The sequence below is a fragment of the Mastacembelus armatus genome, chromosome 8 (genome assembly GCF_900324485.2).
Source record: "Mastacembelus armatus chromosome 8, fMasArm1.2, whole genome shotgun sequence".
Lineage (NCBI taxonomy): Eukaryota > Metazoa > Chordata > Actinopteri > Synbranchiformes > Mastacembelidae > Mastacembelus > Mastacembelus armatus.
The window spans coordinates 16,162,496-16,174,521 of NC_046640.1; the positions used below are offsets into that span (position 1 = coordinate 16,162,496).

General features: G+C 41.3%; 2 protein-coding genes across 4 annotated transcripts; both read right to left on the reverse strand.

Moving 5' to 3' along the window:
* Positions 1-267: 267 nt before the first annotated feature.
* On the reverse strand, positions 268-5,449 carry uqcrc2a (ubiquinol-cytochrome c reductase core protein 2a). Its single transcript, XM_026325819.2, has 14 exons — positions 5,253-5,449; positions 4,000-4,101; positions 3,704-3,853; positions 3,335-3,399; positions 3,153-3,209; positions 2,905-3,029; positions 2,398-2,495; positions 2,169-2,226; positions 1,816-1,911; positions 1,528-1,727; positions 1,315-1,395; positions 1,127-1,203; positions 846-999; positions 268-552 (listed from the first exon to the last, which is right to left on the reverse strand). Exons 1-14 carry the CDS (start codon positions 5,283-5,285, stop codon positions 469-471), a joined length of 1,380 nt encoding a protein of 459 aa, XP_026181604.1. The 5' UTR covers positions 5,286-5,449; the 3' UTR covers positions 268-468.
* A 172-nt stretch (positions 5,450-5,621) lies between these two features.
* LOC113141413 (kelch-like protein diablo) lies at positions 5,622-11,183 on the reverse strand. Of its 3 annotated transcripts, none has more exons than XM_026325817.1 (12): positions 11,046-11,183; positions 10,491-10,781; positions 10,261-10,395; positions 9,991-10,182; positions 9,688-9,831; positions 9,359-9,545; positions 7,973-8,119; positions 7,732-7,860; positions 7,065-7,241; positions 6,805-6,951; positions 6,533-6,698; positions 5,622-6,422 (listed from the first exon to the last, which is right to left on the reverse strand). In XM_026325817.1, exons 2-12 carry the CDS (start codon positions 10,758-10,760, stop codon positions 6,269-6,271), a joined length of 1,848 nt encoding a protein of 615 aa, XP_026181602.1. In that variant the 5' UTR covers positions 10,761-10,781; positions 11,046-11,183; the 3' UTR covers positions 5,622-6,268. The 3 variants fall into 3 exon arrangements, with proteins under 3 accessions (XP_026181602.1, XP_026181601.1, XP_026181603.1); XM_026325816.2 differs by having other exon boundaries at positions 7,056-7,241; XM_026325818.1 differs by lacking the exon at positions 10,491-10,781 and having other exon boundaries at positions 7,056-7,241; positions 11,046-11,130.
* Between the last annotated feature and the right edge of the window lie 843 nt (positions 11,184-12,026).

The following is a 12,026-nucleotide window of genomic DNA, read 5'->3' on the forward strand; positions in this document are numbered from 1 at the left end:
CTTACACCTGCACCCACTGCACTTTCTGCACAAACAAAAACAGGGTTTCTTAAACTTTAATTTAATATTGATGAAGGAAACTTTAAAACCTGCAAGTCATGTTTGTGCTTTAGGGTCCCCCTAATGGTTAATGAATGGAACAATGTAAAAAAAAACAAAAAACTGCCTGCTCATCAGTCTTTTTACCCATCAGACCATTCTGATCCAAACTAAAAATTACCTTAGCCCTGGATGTATTCTGACATACAAATTCAAACAACAACCAGCTCTTGTTACTGTCATTACTTTAATTTACATATACATTTAAACTGGCAAACAACACACACGCACACAACGAAGAAAAGTTGCATTATGATTCTCTGACTCCCCCTGACACTACAAATGACTGGTTACACCAAATAAGTGGTTGCAGGAAGCTATTGCTTTGATTTCCTCTTTCTTTTTGATGATGATTCCTATAATTTATCTTCATACTTCATCCACAAACGGTGTATTAACAAGGTGTCCACTAGCTGCCATGGTCTTTTTACCTTCCACAAATTTTTTCGCAGCCTGTAGTGGAAAGGACACAGAGTTTTTGAAATCTTTAATAAAAACTCTTTAATTCACTGATTTGTCATTTCATCAAGGTAATCAATCAATTGCGAAATTACTTGGAGCCCTATTGATTATTGATAACAGAACACAATACTAATTAATGTCAATAGAATAACTATACAACTGCACAAACAAAATCTAAATGTGCATGCAGATGTGTATTGTGTAATTGTGATATTATTGCAGTGAAGTTCGAAGTCAATGATAAAAGACTGCTCCATCCACATATCTACAGTGAAAACACTAACCTTGACCACATCACTGTGAGTGACGGCATCAATAGTCTGAAGAACAGAGTCAGGGAGCTGGTACCCTGAAGTGTTCAGAGCCTGAGCACCGATCTCCTCCATCAGGCCCTCAGAGCTCTCTATTGACATCAGGTACTCTGCTTTCACCTGGTTCCTATGCAGAGGTCAAACACAGAACATTGAATTTTCTTCTAAACTGTCTGTCTGCACAACAGTTCAGAGAGAACTGCACATGTAACATCTCTGTTTACTATTAAACTGCTTCAACCTGGAAAACTCACTTTGCTCTGGTGATGTCAGCCTCAGACACATTTCCCTCTGCCACACCTCTGACTTGGGCAAGGGCAGCGTTGATCACCTACATAGAGGATAATAGCAAGCACGATTTCAGTGAAATTCAGATTTTGGCGTCTTTGCACATTTTATATGAGGTTCCATTTATTTCAGAAGGAGGTAATTTGGCAGTCACCTCTCCTGCAGAGTCAGCTTGTGCAATGGTATAGACACCAAACAGGCCAGAGTCGGAATATGAGGCGTTGAAGGCTGTGGCCTTAAAAATAGCCAGAGGTCATCTGACATTAGGAGACCACACTCTCTGTATTTAAAACTAATGCAATACAGTACTTCAGAATAAAAAACAAATTCTAAATAACATTTTCTTTACTTATTGATTTTAACTCACATCAAATGGCTGCGCTGTAGCTTTGGCTATACCCTGACTCAGTTTGCTAGTGATGTTTGAACCCCTCTTTACATGTGGCCCAGCTCCCAGGATCCTTTGCAGCACAGTGAAAGCATTAGCCTCTGTACTACCTGTTACACCACCCTCACTGGCAATCAATGCATGGACCAGGTCATCACTGTTCTGTACCCGCAGCTCCCCTGCGCATGAACACATAACAATGTCATGAAAAACAATACAGTGGTACATCTTAAGAGTGTAATGTCCCAATTGAACACAGGTTTTTACCTCCACGGTACACAGATTTAATCACAGGTGCTCCAGCCCCACTGCGGACGCTCAGAAGACCCTCGCCCACCTCTCTCAGGGCAGAGTGATTCACACCTGGATGCAGAAATCTTATAACATTATTTACATATAACCACATTCACAGTGTAGAAATTCCATAGAAGAAAATGTGTCATCTTTCAGGCATGACAAAACCTGCAGAGTTTGTTTTCAGCCAAAATCTTAGAGGCTTTAGATGGACTTAGAGGCCAAATTTGACAGTTCAGTTCAGTGAAAGCCGTGATAAGTACAGAGTAGAGAGAAAGACGAGCAGTCGAGAAAGACCAAGTTAGACAGCACTAAGAGACACTCACCTAGTCCTACAAGAGCCATTCTGCCACTGGTGAAATTGTCATCAACAAATGACTGCAGCTACAGGGGGATAAGGAGGGCATGTGTAAGAGCTATGCAAAGTCTAAAAATACTGGTCTTGAAATGAGTACAAGTTGTTATCCTTCATAAACCAGACAATTACTTCCCTCCAAGTCTACACAATAAATTATGTCTCTGCATAAAGAAACACAACAAAACGAAGATGAATACCTGTTTAGTTGAGATACGGCCAATCATGTACTCAGGGCAGTACAGAGAGTTGGACAGAGCGGATTTGTATGCTGCTTCATGCAATTTCTCAATTACACCTGCAGATGAAAATGGAAAGAAAAACATGAATTTTAGCTAAAAGCATCTGGGTAGCTAAGAGTTCAAAGAGGCTTAACTCAAAACAGGCCTTAATGACATTGTTAAATCTCTATCAAGTATAACTGCTAATACAAACATCATATCAAATCACTTCAGTTAACAGTGATCTCAGTGAAAATCAAGAGGCCACTCTACAGCTACACACTTGTCAGGTAGGTCCAGTATTGCTCTATTTCTACATGACAACCAAAAAGAACCCAGTAGGCAGGCCAAAAAATGCCAACATCAACTTTTTGTTGCTGTTTGCTTTGGCCTTACACACCATGTAATGTATTTTTCAGCCTGTCGTGATGCTACATGATGTGATGCACCCACTTAAGGATCTGAACAGTTGCTGCTTATGCAAACCTATCTGAGGACACTGCTGAGCCAAAGCCTTGTCAATCTTCACCCTGGACGTCAGTTCGTCTACCTCCCACGGCCGAAACTCCTGAGCTGTGACCACGTTGACCAAAAACTCCAATAATGAATCTCTGGACACAAGAGTGGTAAGACATACTGAAACATTAACAGTGTTTTAGTGGATTTGCTTTAAAATACACATAAAAGACAGGATTAAGTAAAAGCATTAATATGCTTGACATGACCGTACTCACAGGTGATCTCTCAAACAGTCTGCAGTGTAGACCATGGTTTCCTTTGATGATGTTACACTGCAGATAAACAAAAACCACTTGGTTCAGTGTGGTGGGGTGTGGTGACACAACTATTTTCTTGGTTATTTAGAGCAACATAGGCAGGAACTGTGTGTGCATGTGCACAGAGTACCCTCACTAACCTCAGGCTGCCGCCCAGAGCTTCTATACCGCGACAGATCTTGAAGGCAGATGCACCTTTAGTAGTCTAGAAGAGGAGAGAAAAATTTGGATTAAATAATTGCATGTATAAGAATTGTAAACTGACAAAGCTTGATATGACACTTTGAAAAACTGCAACATATTAAAACTGCATTCTTTAATTTATCTAATTAATTGTTTTGAATAAAAAACAATCACCTGTTTTAGTTTGTCAGATGGCATCTTTGCTACAGTACATCTCTGTGAGTGTACCCATAAAGTTAACTGAAGACACTCATAAACATATTTAATTTAGGTACTGCAGAAACGGCTCACAGATTCCCTAAAGACATTACACATTCACAAATTACCAGGTTTGCTGCCAGTCGTAGCACATGAGAGACACCCTGGTTTTCCGCAGACTCATAGCGACTCCCAGCTTTCACAAACACACCCACGCTGGACAAGGGGGAGTAGTTCTCCAGTGATGCTATCACTAGACCATTTGGGAGCTTGGATACCTGAAGCAGCAAAGAAAAATGTAACTGGAAGCTTGTCAGTTTTTTTCAATTTTACTGGCTTTTCTGCCTCAGCTTTGTCTGTATTCTATATTAAAGCAGCTTTACAGCCTGGAACAGCTACTCGCATAGATGACAGCAGCACCCACCTGGACATTTTGTGGACGGGGAGGTGCCGCTGTGGTGGGTTTCCGGCCTGAGAGGGGCTCACTCAGAGCTTCACTCCTTCTGGCAGCAGCATAGCAACGTTTCTGTGGGAAGTGATGACACCAGATTAAAGACAGGGACTACTTCATCACCATCTCCTCTGAGAGCAAAAGGCATCAAGAATAAAAACGTACTGAACTGCTTCAGCTATCCACATGACAAGCTGTTCATGTGAAAGTAGTACAGCTGTGTAAACATTAGGTTCCAGTTAAAAAGCAGGGTTGAGAAGGCTTTGCTTTTTTCTTCAGGCTCAGGTGCAAGTGCTCCACAGAAGCAGACAGACTTAATATGAAACATTTGTTTACTGCACAAGACTGACAGGCCTTTCTTTCAACTGAGCTGGTTAAAACCTATAAACACGTAGACGAGGGGTCTGAAAAAGATTAGTTATTTTAAAGCTCTTGAGAAGAGTTGGAATTATTAGTCAATCAAGAGAAAAACAGTAAGTATTTTGATAATAGATAACTAAAAAAGTTAATGCTTTTCTCTGAAGACATCTTCAAGGACTAAGAAACTGGTACAGACATTTCTGCTTTTTCTGACATTTTATAATTCATCAAGGAATGAAGAAAATAGTCAAATGTCAAAAATAATGGGACATGCCAACCGTTAGAATAAAAAATATCTTTCTATGATACGAACAAAATGCAAATGCAAACAACTTCAGCAGCTCTATAGTTGATCATGTTAGACAGTTAACACTTTAACAAAACGCAAAATGCAATTCAGCTGCATGTAAAATATTATCCAGTGGATTAGCTACATGATTATTGCTCAACAGCAGGGAGTGACATAAAGTACTGTGGTGATCTGACCGTGCATGTGTCCTATCTACAAAACTCGAGGTAAACAATGAGGTAGCTATGATCAGGGTCTTTGGTCTACCAGACACCCCAGTCAAGGAGTCTGACACCCACGGGTTTGGGGGTGACCTTCAGGCTGGATCCAGTTGAGCAAAGAACAAGAAGCTACGACAGGCGGCTGAGCTAAGTGGAATGGGCAGGATATTTGTGTCTTTACATGTGATTGACCCAGGTAGAGCCTTTAAAAAACCGAAAACTTGCGTTACATGACTGAGGCTGGATAGACCTCAGTGGTTGACCACCTAGTAAGCTAACTAGCCACGGGGCTAGGTGCAGCTAAATGCGTGGAACAAGGCAAAGCTCAAGTGAAACCGAGAAAAGACGGGACTCACTGTGAGACTGTTTAGAGAGCGAACTCCTCTCATGACCACAGTTAACGACTCTCTCCTTCTGGCGGTACACAAGGATGGCGGCGGGATGACGCCTTACCCACAATGCACTGCAGCGTGCAGCCGATACATGAATGCTCAAGATGAACCTTGTTCTATATCTTCTATTATTACTAATCATTATTGATATTATTGTTGTTGATAAATAGCGGATGGCAATGGTATGCGCATTACCGCCACCTCCTGGACTGGAGTGGTGATCGCCCTGGCTATGTGGCTAATTCTTTACTAGTTAAATATATATTATAAAGAATTTACTTTGGAGGGACGATATTGAACAAACATAATTAGTATACAAAACAGTATTACTATTTTTTGTAGTAAGTAATTCAATATATTTATTTGAACCCCATACCATTCAACACAAAAATAAATTACACAGTACAATACAAAAATATACTTAACATATTACAGGTTGCCAAGACAATCCATACAAAGCGTAATTACAAAAAAAAACAAAAAAAACCAAAAAACAAAACTGCTCACATACTTTATACACATCTTTAAAATATCAGTTCTTTGGCACATGGAGCATCTTTTGATAAACTGAAATGTCTTTTTTTATAAACCATCTAACAACTAGTCACACCCCAATAAATACAGCATAATTACAAAAATACACTATGTTCGGTGGGACATTCTTCACAGATTTGAGGTGCTCAGACATAAAAACAATACCTTCAACTGGTTCACATCATACAGACAAAAACCTGACTGATGATTTATAATCTTTCAATTAATACCATTGTGGGTCAACAACATTTTCTTTTGTCATCAGGAACTCAAGTGAGAGTCTTATTCCACAAGCTGTAACTACTAAACCAGGCTTCTTTTTACACCAACAGCTCTTTCCAAATCCAGATATCACTTCTCAGCTCACTGTAATCGACAGCTCTGAAGTGCACAGTCCCTAGTGAGGGTCACAACAATAATCAGGCGAGATTCCTCCATGACGTCCTTCAGCTCTCATCTGACACCCCAGTACAGCTTCTATGGATGGCCCTCTGCAGTTGGAGAGGCACACAACTGAGCCAGCTGCGACTGGTGGGCATCTCCCCTATAATCTCCCAGGTGTCTGTCTCGTCACAGTACCTCTCAATAGTGTCATGATATCTGCATGTACATGGATAGTAAAATAAAAAAGCAATGAGATTCCCCCCAAAAAAGTATTACTGCCAGTATTATTGTACATGTACAGCCAATTTTTCTGGATGGCCCCTCACCTGTCCCAGCCTTCTTCTCCTCCCAGAACATAAATCTTTCCATCCACCACTGCAACACCAGGCCGGTATCGTCGTTCTTTCATGGGAGCGCACATGGTCCAACAGTTGGTCTTAGGATTGTAACACTCCACCTTGTCTGTATTCTCTGTCGAGGCATGCCATCCACCTGCAAGAAAAAAAAAGATATTACAACAGAAAGAGCTGTATTTGTTGATTGCAGATCACCAAGAACCAAAACAAGACTTGGAGCCGAGTGTTAAAAACTCTAATACCTATTACATAGAGCCTTCCTTTTAGTGTACAAGCAGCTGATCCAGAGCGAGGGATATGCATTGGGGAAACGTCTTTCCATAATTCGATTTTAGGGTTATACACCTGAGCCAGCTCTGTGCCGTCTCCATCCTCTAGAACTGCACCACCTACCAGGACAGACACACGTGGATACACAAAATGTAAAACTGTTAGTAATCGCATATTTCAATAAAACACATCCTATAGCCTATCTTGGTTGTGTATAACCTACGTTTCATACCAGTCACATAAAGCAGGCCATCCAGGGCTACCACAGCAGGACTTGTGACGGCCATCTTGACAGACTTGGTGAACTCCCAGATATTGGTGATGGGGTTGTAGCGCTCCACCAAGTCCAGACGACAGTTTCCCTCCCACCCTCCTACTGCATATATAAAACCATCGAGGACAGCCAGGCCTGAGAGGAGAAGATGACCATTAATAAGTTCTCTAAATATAACAACTTTTTACAACCAACATGATAGATAGATCTAACCAGTTCTGTTAATGTCAGTGTCCTATCCGAAATGTCCCAGTTTGCACAATGTCACAATGAAGAAAAATGAAGATCCAGAAGAAGAAAAAAAAAAAGTGCACCAGCGCCTTAAAGACCCTTAACATTTCTGGAAAAATCTATGCATAAGGGCTTGGAAAACAGCTAATATGCTGCAGCAGCTTCACTTCCTACAGTAAAAAAAAGAAGCAACCAATAATGAGAAATAACTATAGGACAAAGAAAGTACAGAAAGTACTGTAAATGCTCAGATGTGGAAATCAAAGACATCAGGTGTTTTATGGTGATGTAAGATTGCAGTGACAGAGAGAATGGGTTGTTCTGGCTGTGCTATTTCTGCAACAAGGCTGGCAAAATACCAACAGAATCCAATGCCATAATGGTATAGTCTTACCTAACTCAGATCGAGCTACATTCATAGGAGACATCTCCATCCAGGAGTCGAAGCGGGGATCATAGCGCCACACCTCCCTGCTGGCTGAGCCGTCAGGAAACTCTCCTCCTGCTAAGTAGAGATGCGAGTCTACACAGAGAAAAGTGGGAGAGGATGGAAGCAAAAAAATCACTTATGTCGCTCACATCTAAGCTTAGTTGCTAATTTCAGGGATCCAGTCTTAATCATGATGTTTCCTGACCTGAGACAACGAGACCATGCTTGCTCACAGCAAAGGGCAGGCAGGCCAGATTTTTCCAATTCAACGACACAGGATCGAAGCACTCAACGCTACGCAGCACCACTTTGTCATCCTCTCCGCCAACTGTCACTATCACTTCAATTGTGCCTGTTTCCATGGCAACAAAGGAGTTGAACATAGGAGTGAGTCAAACACATTGGTCTTTGGACAGATGTTAATCAAAAAAAAAAAAAAAAAAAAAAAAGGAAAATACACCTGAGTCCACTGAGTCCATGTTCACAAAGCTTCTTACTGGGAGTCCTAGACTAAAAGCGATTTAGAAAACATCTCAGAGCAACTCTGAGTAAGGAAAGTACAAAAACCTTTATCTTAGTGAGGAGGTGTGGTTGACCCCGTTTCTAGAGATGATGCAGCATTTTAAGGACTGTGATTGGTTGATCAAAAACTACCGGTAAAGGTCTTAAAATGTGCTCTTTGTGAAAATAGAATAAATGATAACAGAATGGACAGTGAAATCATAAAATGTTTGTATTAATACTTTACTTTATGCAAAGCTCCTGTTGGCTAAATATCTTAATTAAAACAGTCAAATGTTGAAAATGTGCCTACCACTTTCCACGCAGTAGTTACTATATTTAAGTGCTTACATTTATTTACCATACTGATTTTGTTACTTGTAATCAATTCGCTATTGATGGGAGCAAAATGGCTCACGTTTTACCAATTTACATGATTGCAGGACAGTCTGTTTAATTTGCACTTTTGGATGGCATGTAGCCAACAATCCAAGAGAGAGATGGAAGGAACCAAAACGGGACAGAAGAGACTGGCAAACCAGAAGATTTCTGTGTCACTGTATGAGAATGTGAAAGCGTTTCAATAGTTTGCGCAATCACTCTGCTGATGGAAGGTTGTGACAGACAAGTCATCACTACTGCACTGTTGCATTTTTCCAGTTGCCAAATACCTCAGTGTTGTGATCACTTTCATTTCTGGCGTTATGGCATTACTACGTTGGGTGAGAGCTGTGAGCGCTTCTCTAATAAGTTTGACCACAAACATTATCTCAGCACAATCCAATCTGTAGCATTTAATTAACACACGATCGTTCAGTTTTTAGAGAATATTTCTTCTTTCAGCCATTTTGTCGTCTGCTAAAGAAACTCTTAAGCCTCATAAAAGTCCTCCTCTCCACTCTTTAATTTTTACCTTAGGAGTTGTTTTTATGGCAAAAATGTTTCATGAATCATTTTTATCTTAACTTTAGGACTAAATCTTAGTAAAGGGGAAGAAAACATAATTCAAAGAATTTCATCACTAGGAGCAACTTTTAGGCTTAGGAAGCTTTGTGAATATGGGCCCTGATGTGCAGATGTGAAAGTGTACCTGTGGACCTGCGAGGCCTTGCCCTTGAGCTGTAGAGCTCTCCATGACGGTCCTTTAGCAGCAGGTAGTCCTTGGCCTCAGAAATAATCCTTTGGCAGGCCTGGCTCTCCTTCACCACATCCAAAGACTCGATGGCATCGTGGAGGTAGTAGGGGCTAATAAAAGGCAGCCGTATATGCTCAAGGACCTTTGACAAACAAATGAAAGAGAGATGTGTAACCTAAAATATGGGTGTCCAGGTAAATTTTCTATGATCTATTAGATTATCTGCTGATACCAAGTCTGATGTAAAATTTATTTCTACTATGTTCTTGTTAGCTGAATATAACCTTTTCAAAGCTCTGTTTGCGAGAGGGGCATTTATTCAACCACAACAAGGCAGCATTAAACACCATCTCCTCTCTGGGCACATTGAGATGGTCACTGGAAAGGATTTCTGTCAATTTGTCCACACATAGAGACAGGAACTCTTCCTGTGGAGAAAAAAAAGAAGAATTACAACAGGATTCACAGAAAAAAAACTTGGTTTGACTACTGATGAGTATATTCTATTTTTCCCCAGTCATGAATCACAAAATGTTGCAAACAAACATAAGAGTACAGATATAAATACTGATCCATCAGCCTCTCACCTGCTGACAAACAACGCTGAAGTGTTTAAGAATGTAGTCCATGCTGCGTTTCTCCAGCACCTTACAGGAATGGGCCTCAGCAAAGCAGTGAATTCCTACACAGTTCATCTCATCCATCTGACGCTCCATGAAACGGCAGCAGGCCTCTCTAACAGCCATCACATCCAGCAGATTAGCTGCTGCCAGCAGGGCCTAGACCAAAGTAGAATTAGTTGCCAGCAGACGTGTTGTTTAGACAGAAAAGAAGAAAGCTCAGAGTGGATACTTCACCTGTACATTTGCTTTAGAAATGTAGACCTCTGAGGTGTAGGCATAGCTCACCAGCATGCCAATCATCTGAGGTTCAACCCCATTGATGGCAACCCGCTCCTGCTTGGACTCTATCAGGTCAGTGGAAAACATTGCCTGGAGAGACAGGAGGAGGAGAAACACACAAGTCATGGCTGCGATTTTGAAGCCCATGAACCTGCATCTGGACTGGTGAGGGGTGCTGCCAGCACCTGGAAGTAAGAGCTGAAAGAGGCCAGCACAATGCGATGGCAGGGGAACTCCTGTCCCCCACAGCACAGGGTCACATCACAGAAGGCGTTGTTGAGCCTCAGGCTGTTGAGGCCCTGCAGGACAGTGTTGGGGTGTCTGGACTCCACAAACAGGAAGTCCTCGGTCCCCTGCAAAGCGGCAGCAGCGGGACTATCATTCTGGAGCATCACGGTGCCGTCCGTAGTGGACAGCAGCGGCAGACCGGCGTGAACGGCAATAGTCTCAGGCATCACTCACTGTTATAGGGTGGTCTGTGAGGCGAAACAGAGCCAGGGCACTTTGATTTTGACATCAAACAACGACTGACATATTAGCCAATGTAGTCAGTAGTTTTCAATAAATAAGCTCCTACACGCCCCAGTTTGACAGTAAACCTGCTACAATCGACAACAAGGCGCAGAGAGAGTCTGGGATTATGAACTAATTAGCATTTAGCACAGGTGTAGCAGGTTGACGCGCAAACCAGCGGTTTTCTGCCGCCTCGAATCACTTGGCCGTTTCAGGAGAATACTTACGATTTAGAAAGGGGTACGAATCGCCCAGTGGAGCTAACAGTGAAACATATCACCTCTTAAACATAATCGTGACTCTCCCACTGCTATGTTTGTTCCGTCAGATTAATCAGTAATTAACGCCTCTCACCGGAAGCTCCGCCCAGGTCAAGATAATATCCCCACGAGTACTTCCTGCTTCGCTTTAGCTCCCTTACCGCTTTTTGTTTACTTCATTAATCCCAAAAGCGACGCTTTAGGGCGGGGGCGGGGCTGCGTGCCTGCCTGCTTGGCTGCCTTCCTGCCTGTGTATGTGGTGTGCCTGTGTGTGTAAATGTGTATGTGTGTGTTTTAGGCCGTGGACACAAAATACTTCCTGAATCTCTCAGTCTTGGCTTTCGGAGGAAGGGCAGAATTGTCCAGTATGAAGTTGATTTAATTTTAGGCTAATAAACTGCGACTAAATGAGCTTTCAGTGATTTTAATGCCTACGATACTTAGGTACAAGGTCAAACTATCATTTATCTACAATTTACTCAAATATTTTAATCTTCTGGTACTTTATACTTCTACCCCAAATATACAATAGGCTACTTGCTATATTTGGTTTACTTTAGTTGCTTAAAAACATTTGAGTTAAAATTATTAGTAGATTAATCACTTTTATACAAAAAGTCTATTCTGACAGGACAGTCATTTCAGTAATTTTTTGCCAAACATATTCTCAAAAGTCAAGATTTATTGCTTTTCCTAATTGTAAATTACAGTAAAACAGATCACTTATACTGTTCTATAGGCAAAACATGACATTTGGGCTATGAGTCTGGAAAATCGAAGTGTAGAAGTTACCAAGGCCATTTATTATTAAAACATGTAATGATTTTCCTTGTAAGAACCAGTTTTATGTACCCACCATTGGTTTGTTTATTTGACATTCATTCATTGTAAACAGTCAAAATAATTATAAAAACATTCAACAGCACGACCACATCAGCCACCAATTCT

Bases quoted from the DNA above. Each gene is read 5' to 3' on its own strand.
- uqcrc2a (XM_026325819.2), bottom strand. From the start codon at position 5,285: ATGAGAGGAGTTCGCTCTCTAAACAGTCTCACA. The intron at 2,496-2,904 runs GTTTGCATAAGC...TTTCATCTGCAG, and splicing joins TCAGCAGTGTCCTCAGATAG to GTGTAATTGAGAAATTGCAT. The intron at 1,728-1,815 runs GTAAAAACCTGT...GTTCATGCGCAG, and splicing joins TAAATCTGTGTACCGTGGAG to GGGAGCTGCGGGTACAGAAC.
- LOC113141413 (XM_026325816.2), bottom strand. From the start codon at position 10,760: ATGCCTGAGACTATTGCCGTTCACGCCGGTCTGCCGCTGCTGTCCACT. The intron at 10,183-10,260 runs GTGAAGTATCCA...ACTTTGGTCTAG, and splicing joins TTTCTAAAGCAAATGTACAG to GCCCTGCTGGCAGCAGCTAA. The intron at 6,423-6,532 runs GTGAGGGGCCAT...ATGTACATGCAG, and splicing joins GGAGAAGAAGGCTGGGACAG to ATATCATGACACTATTGAGA.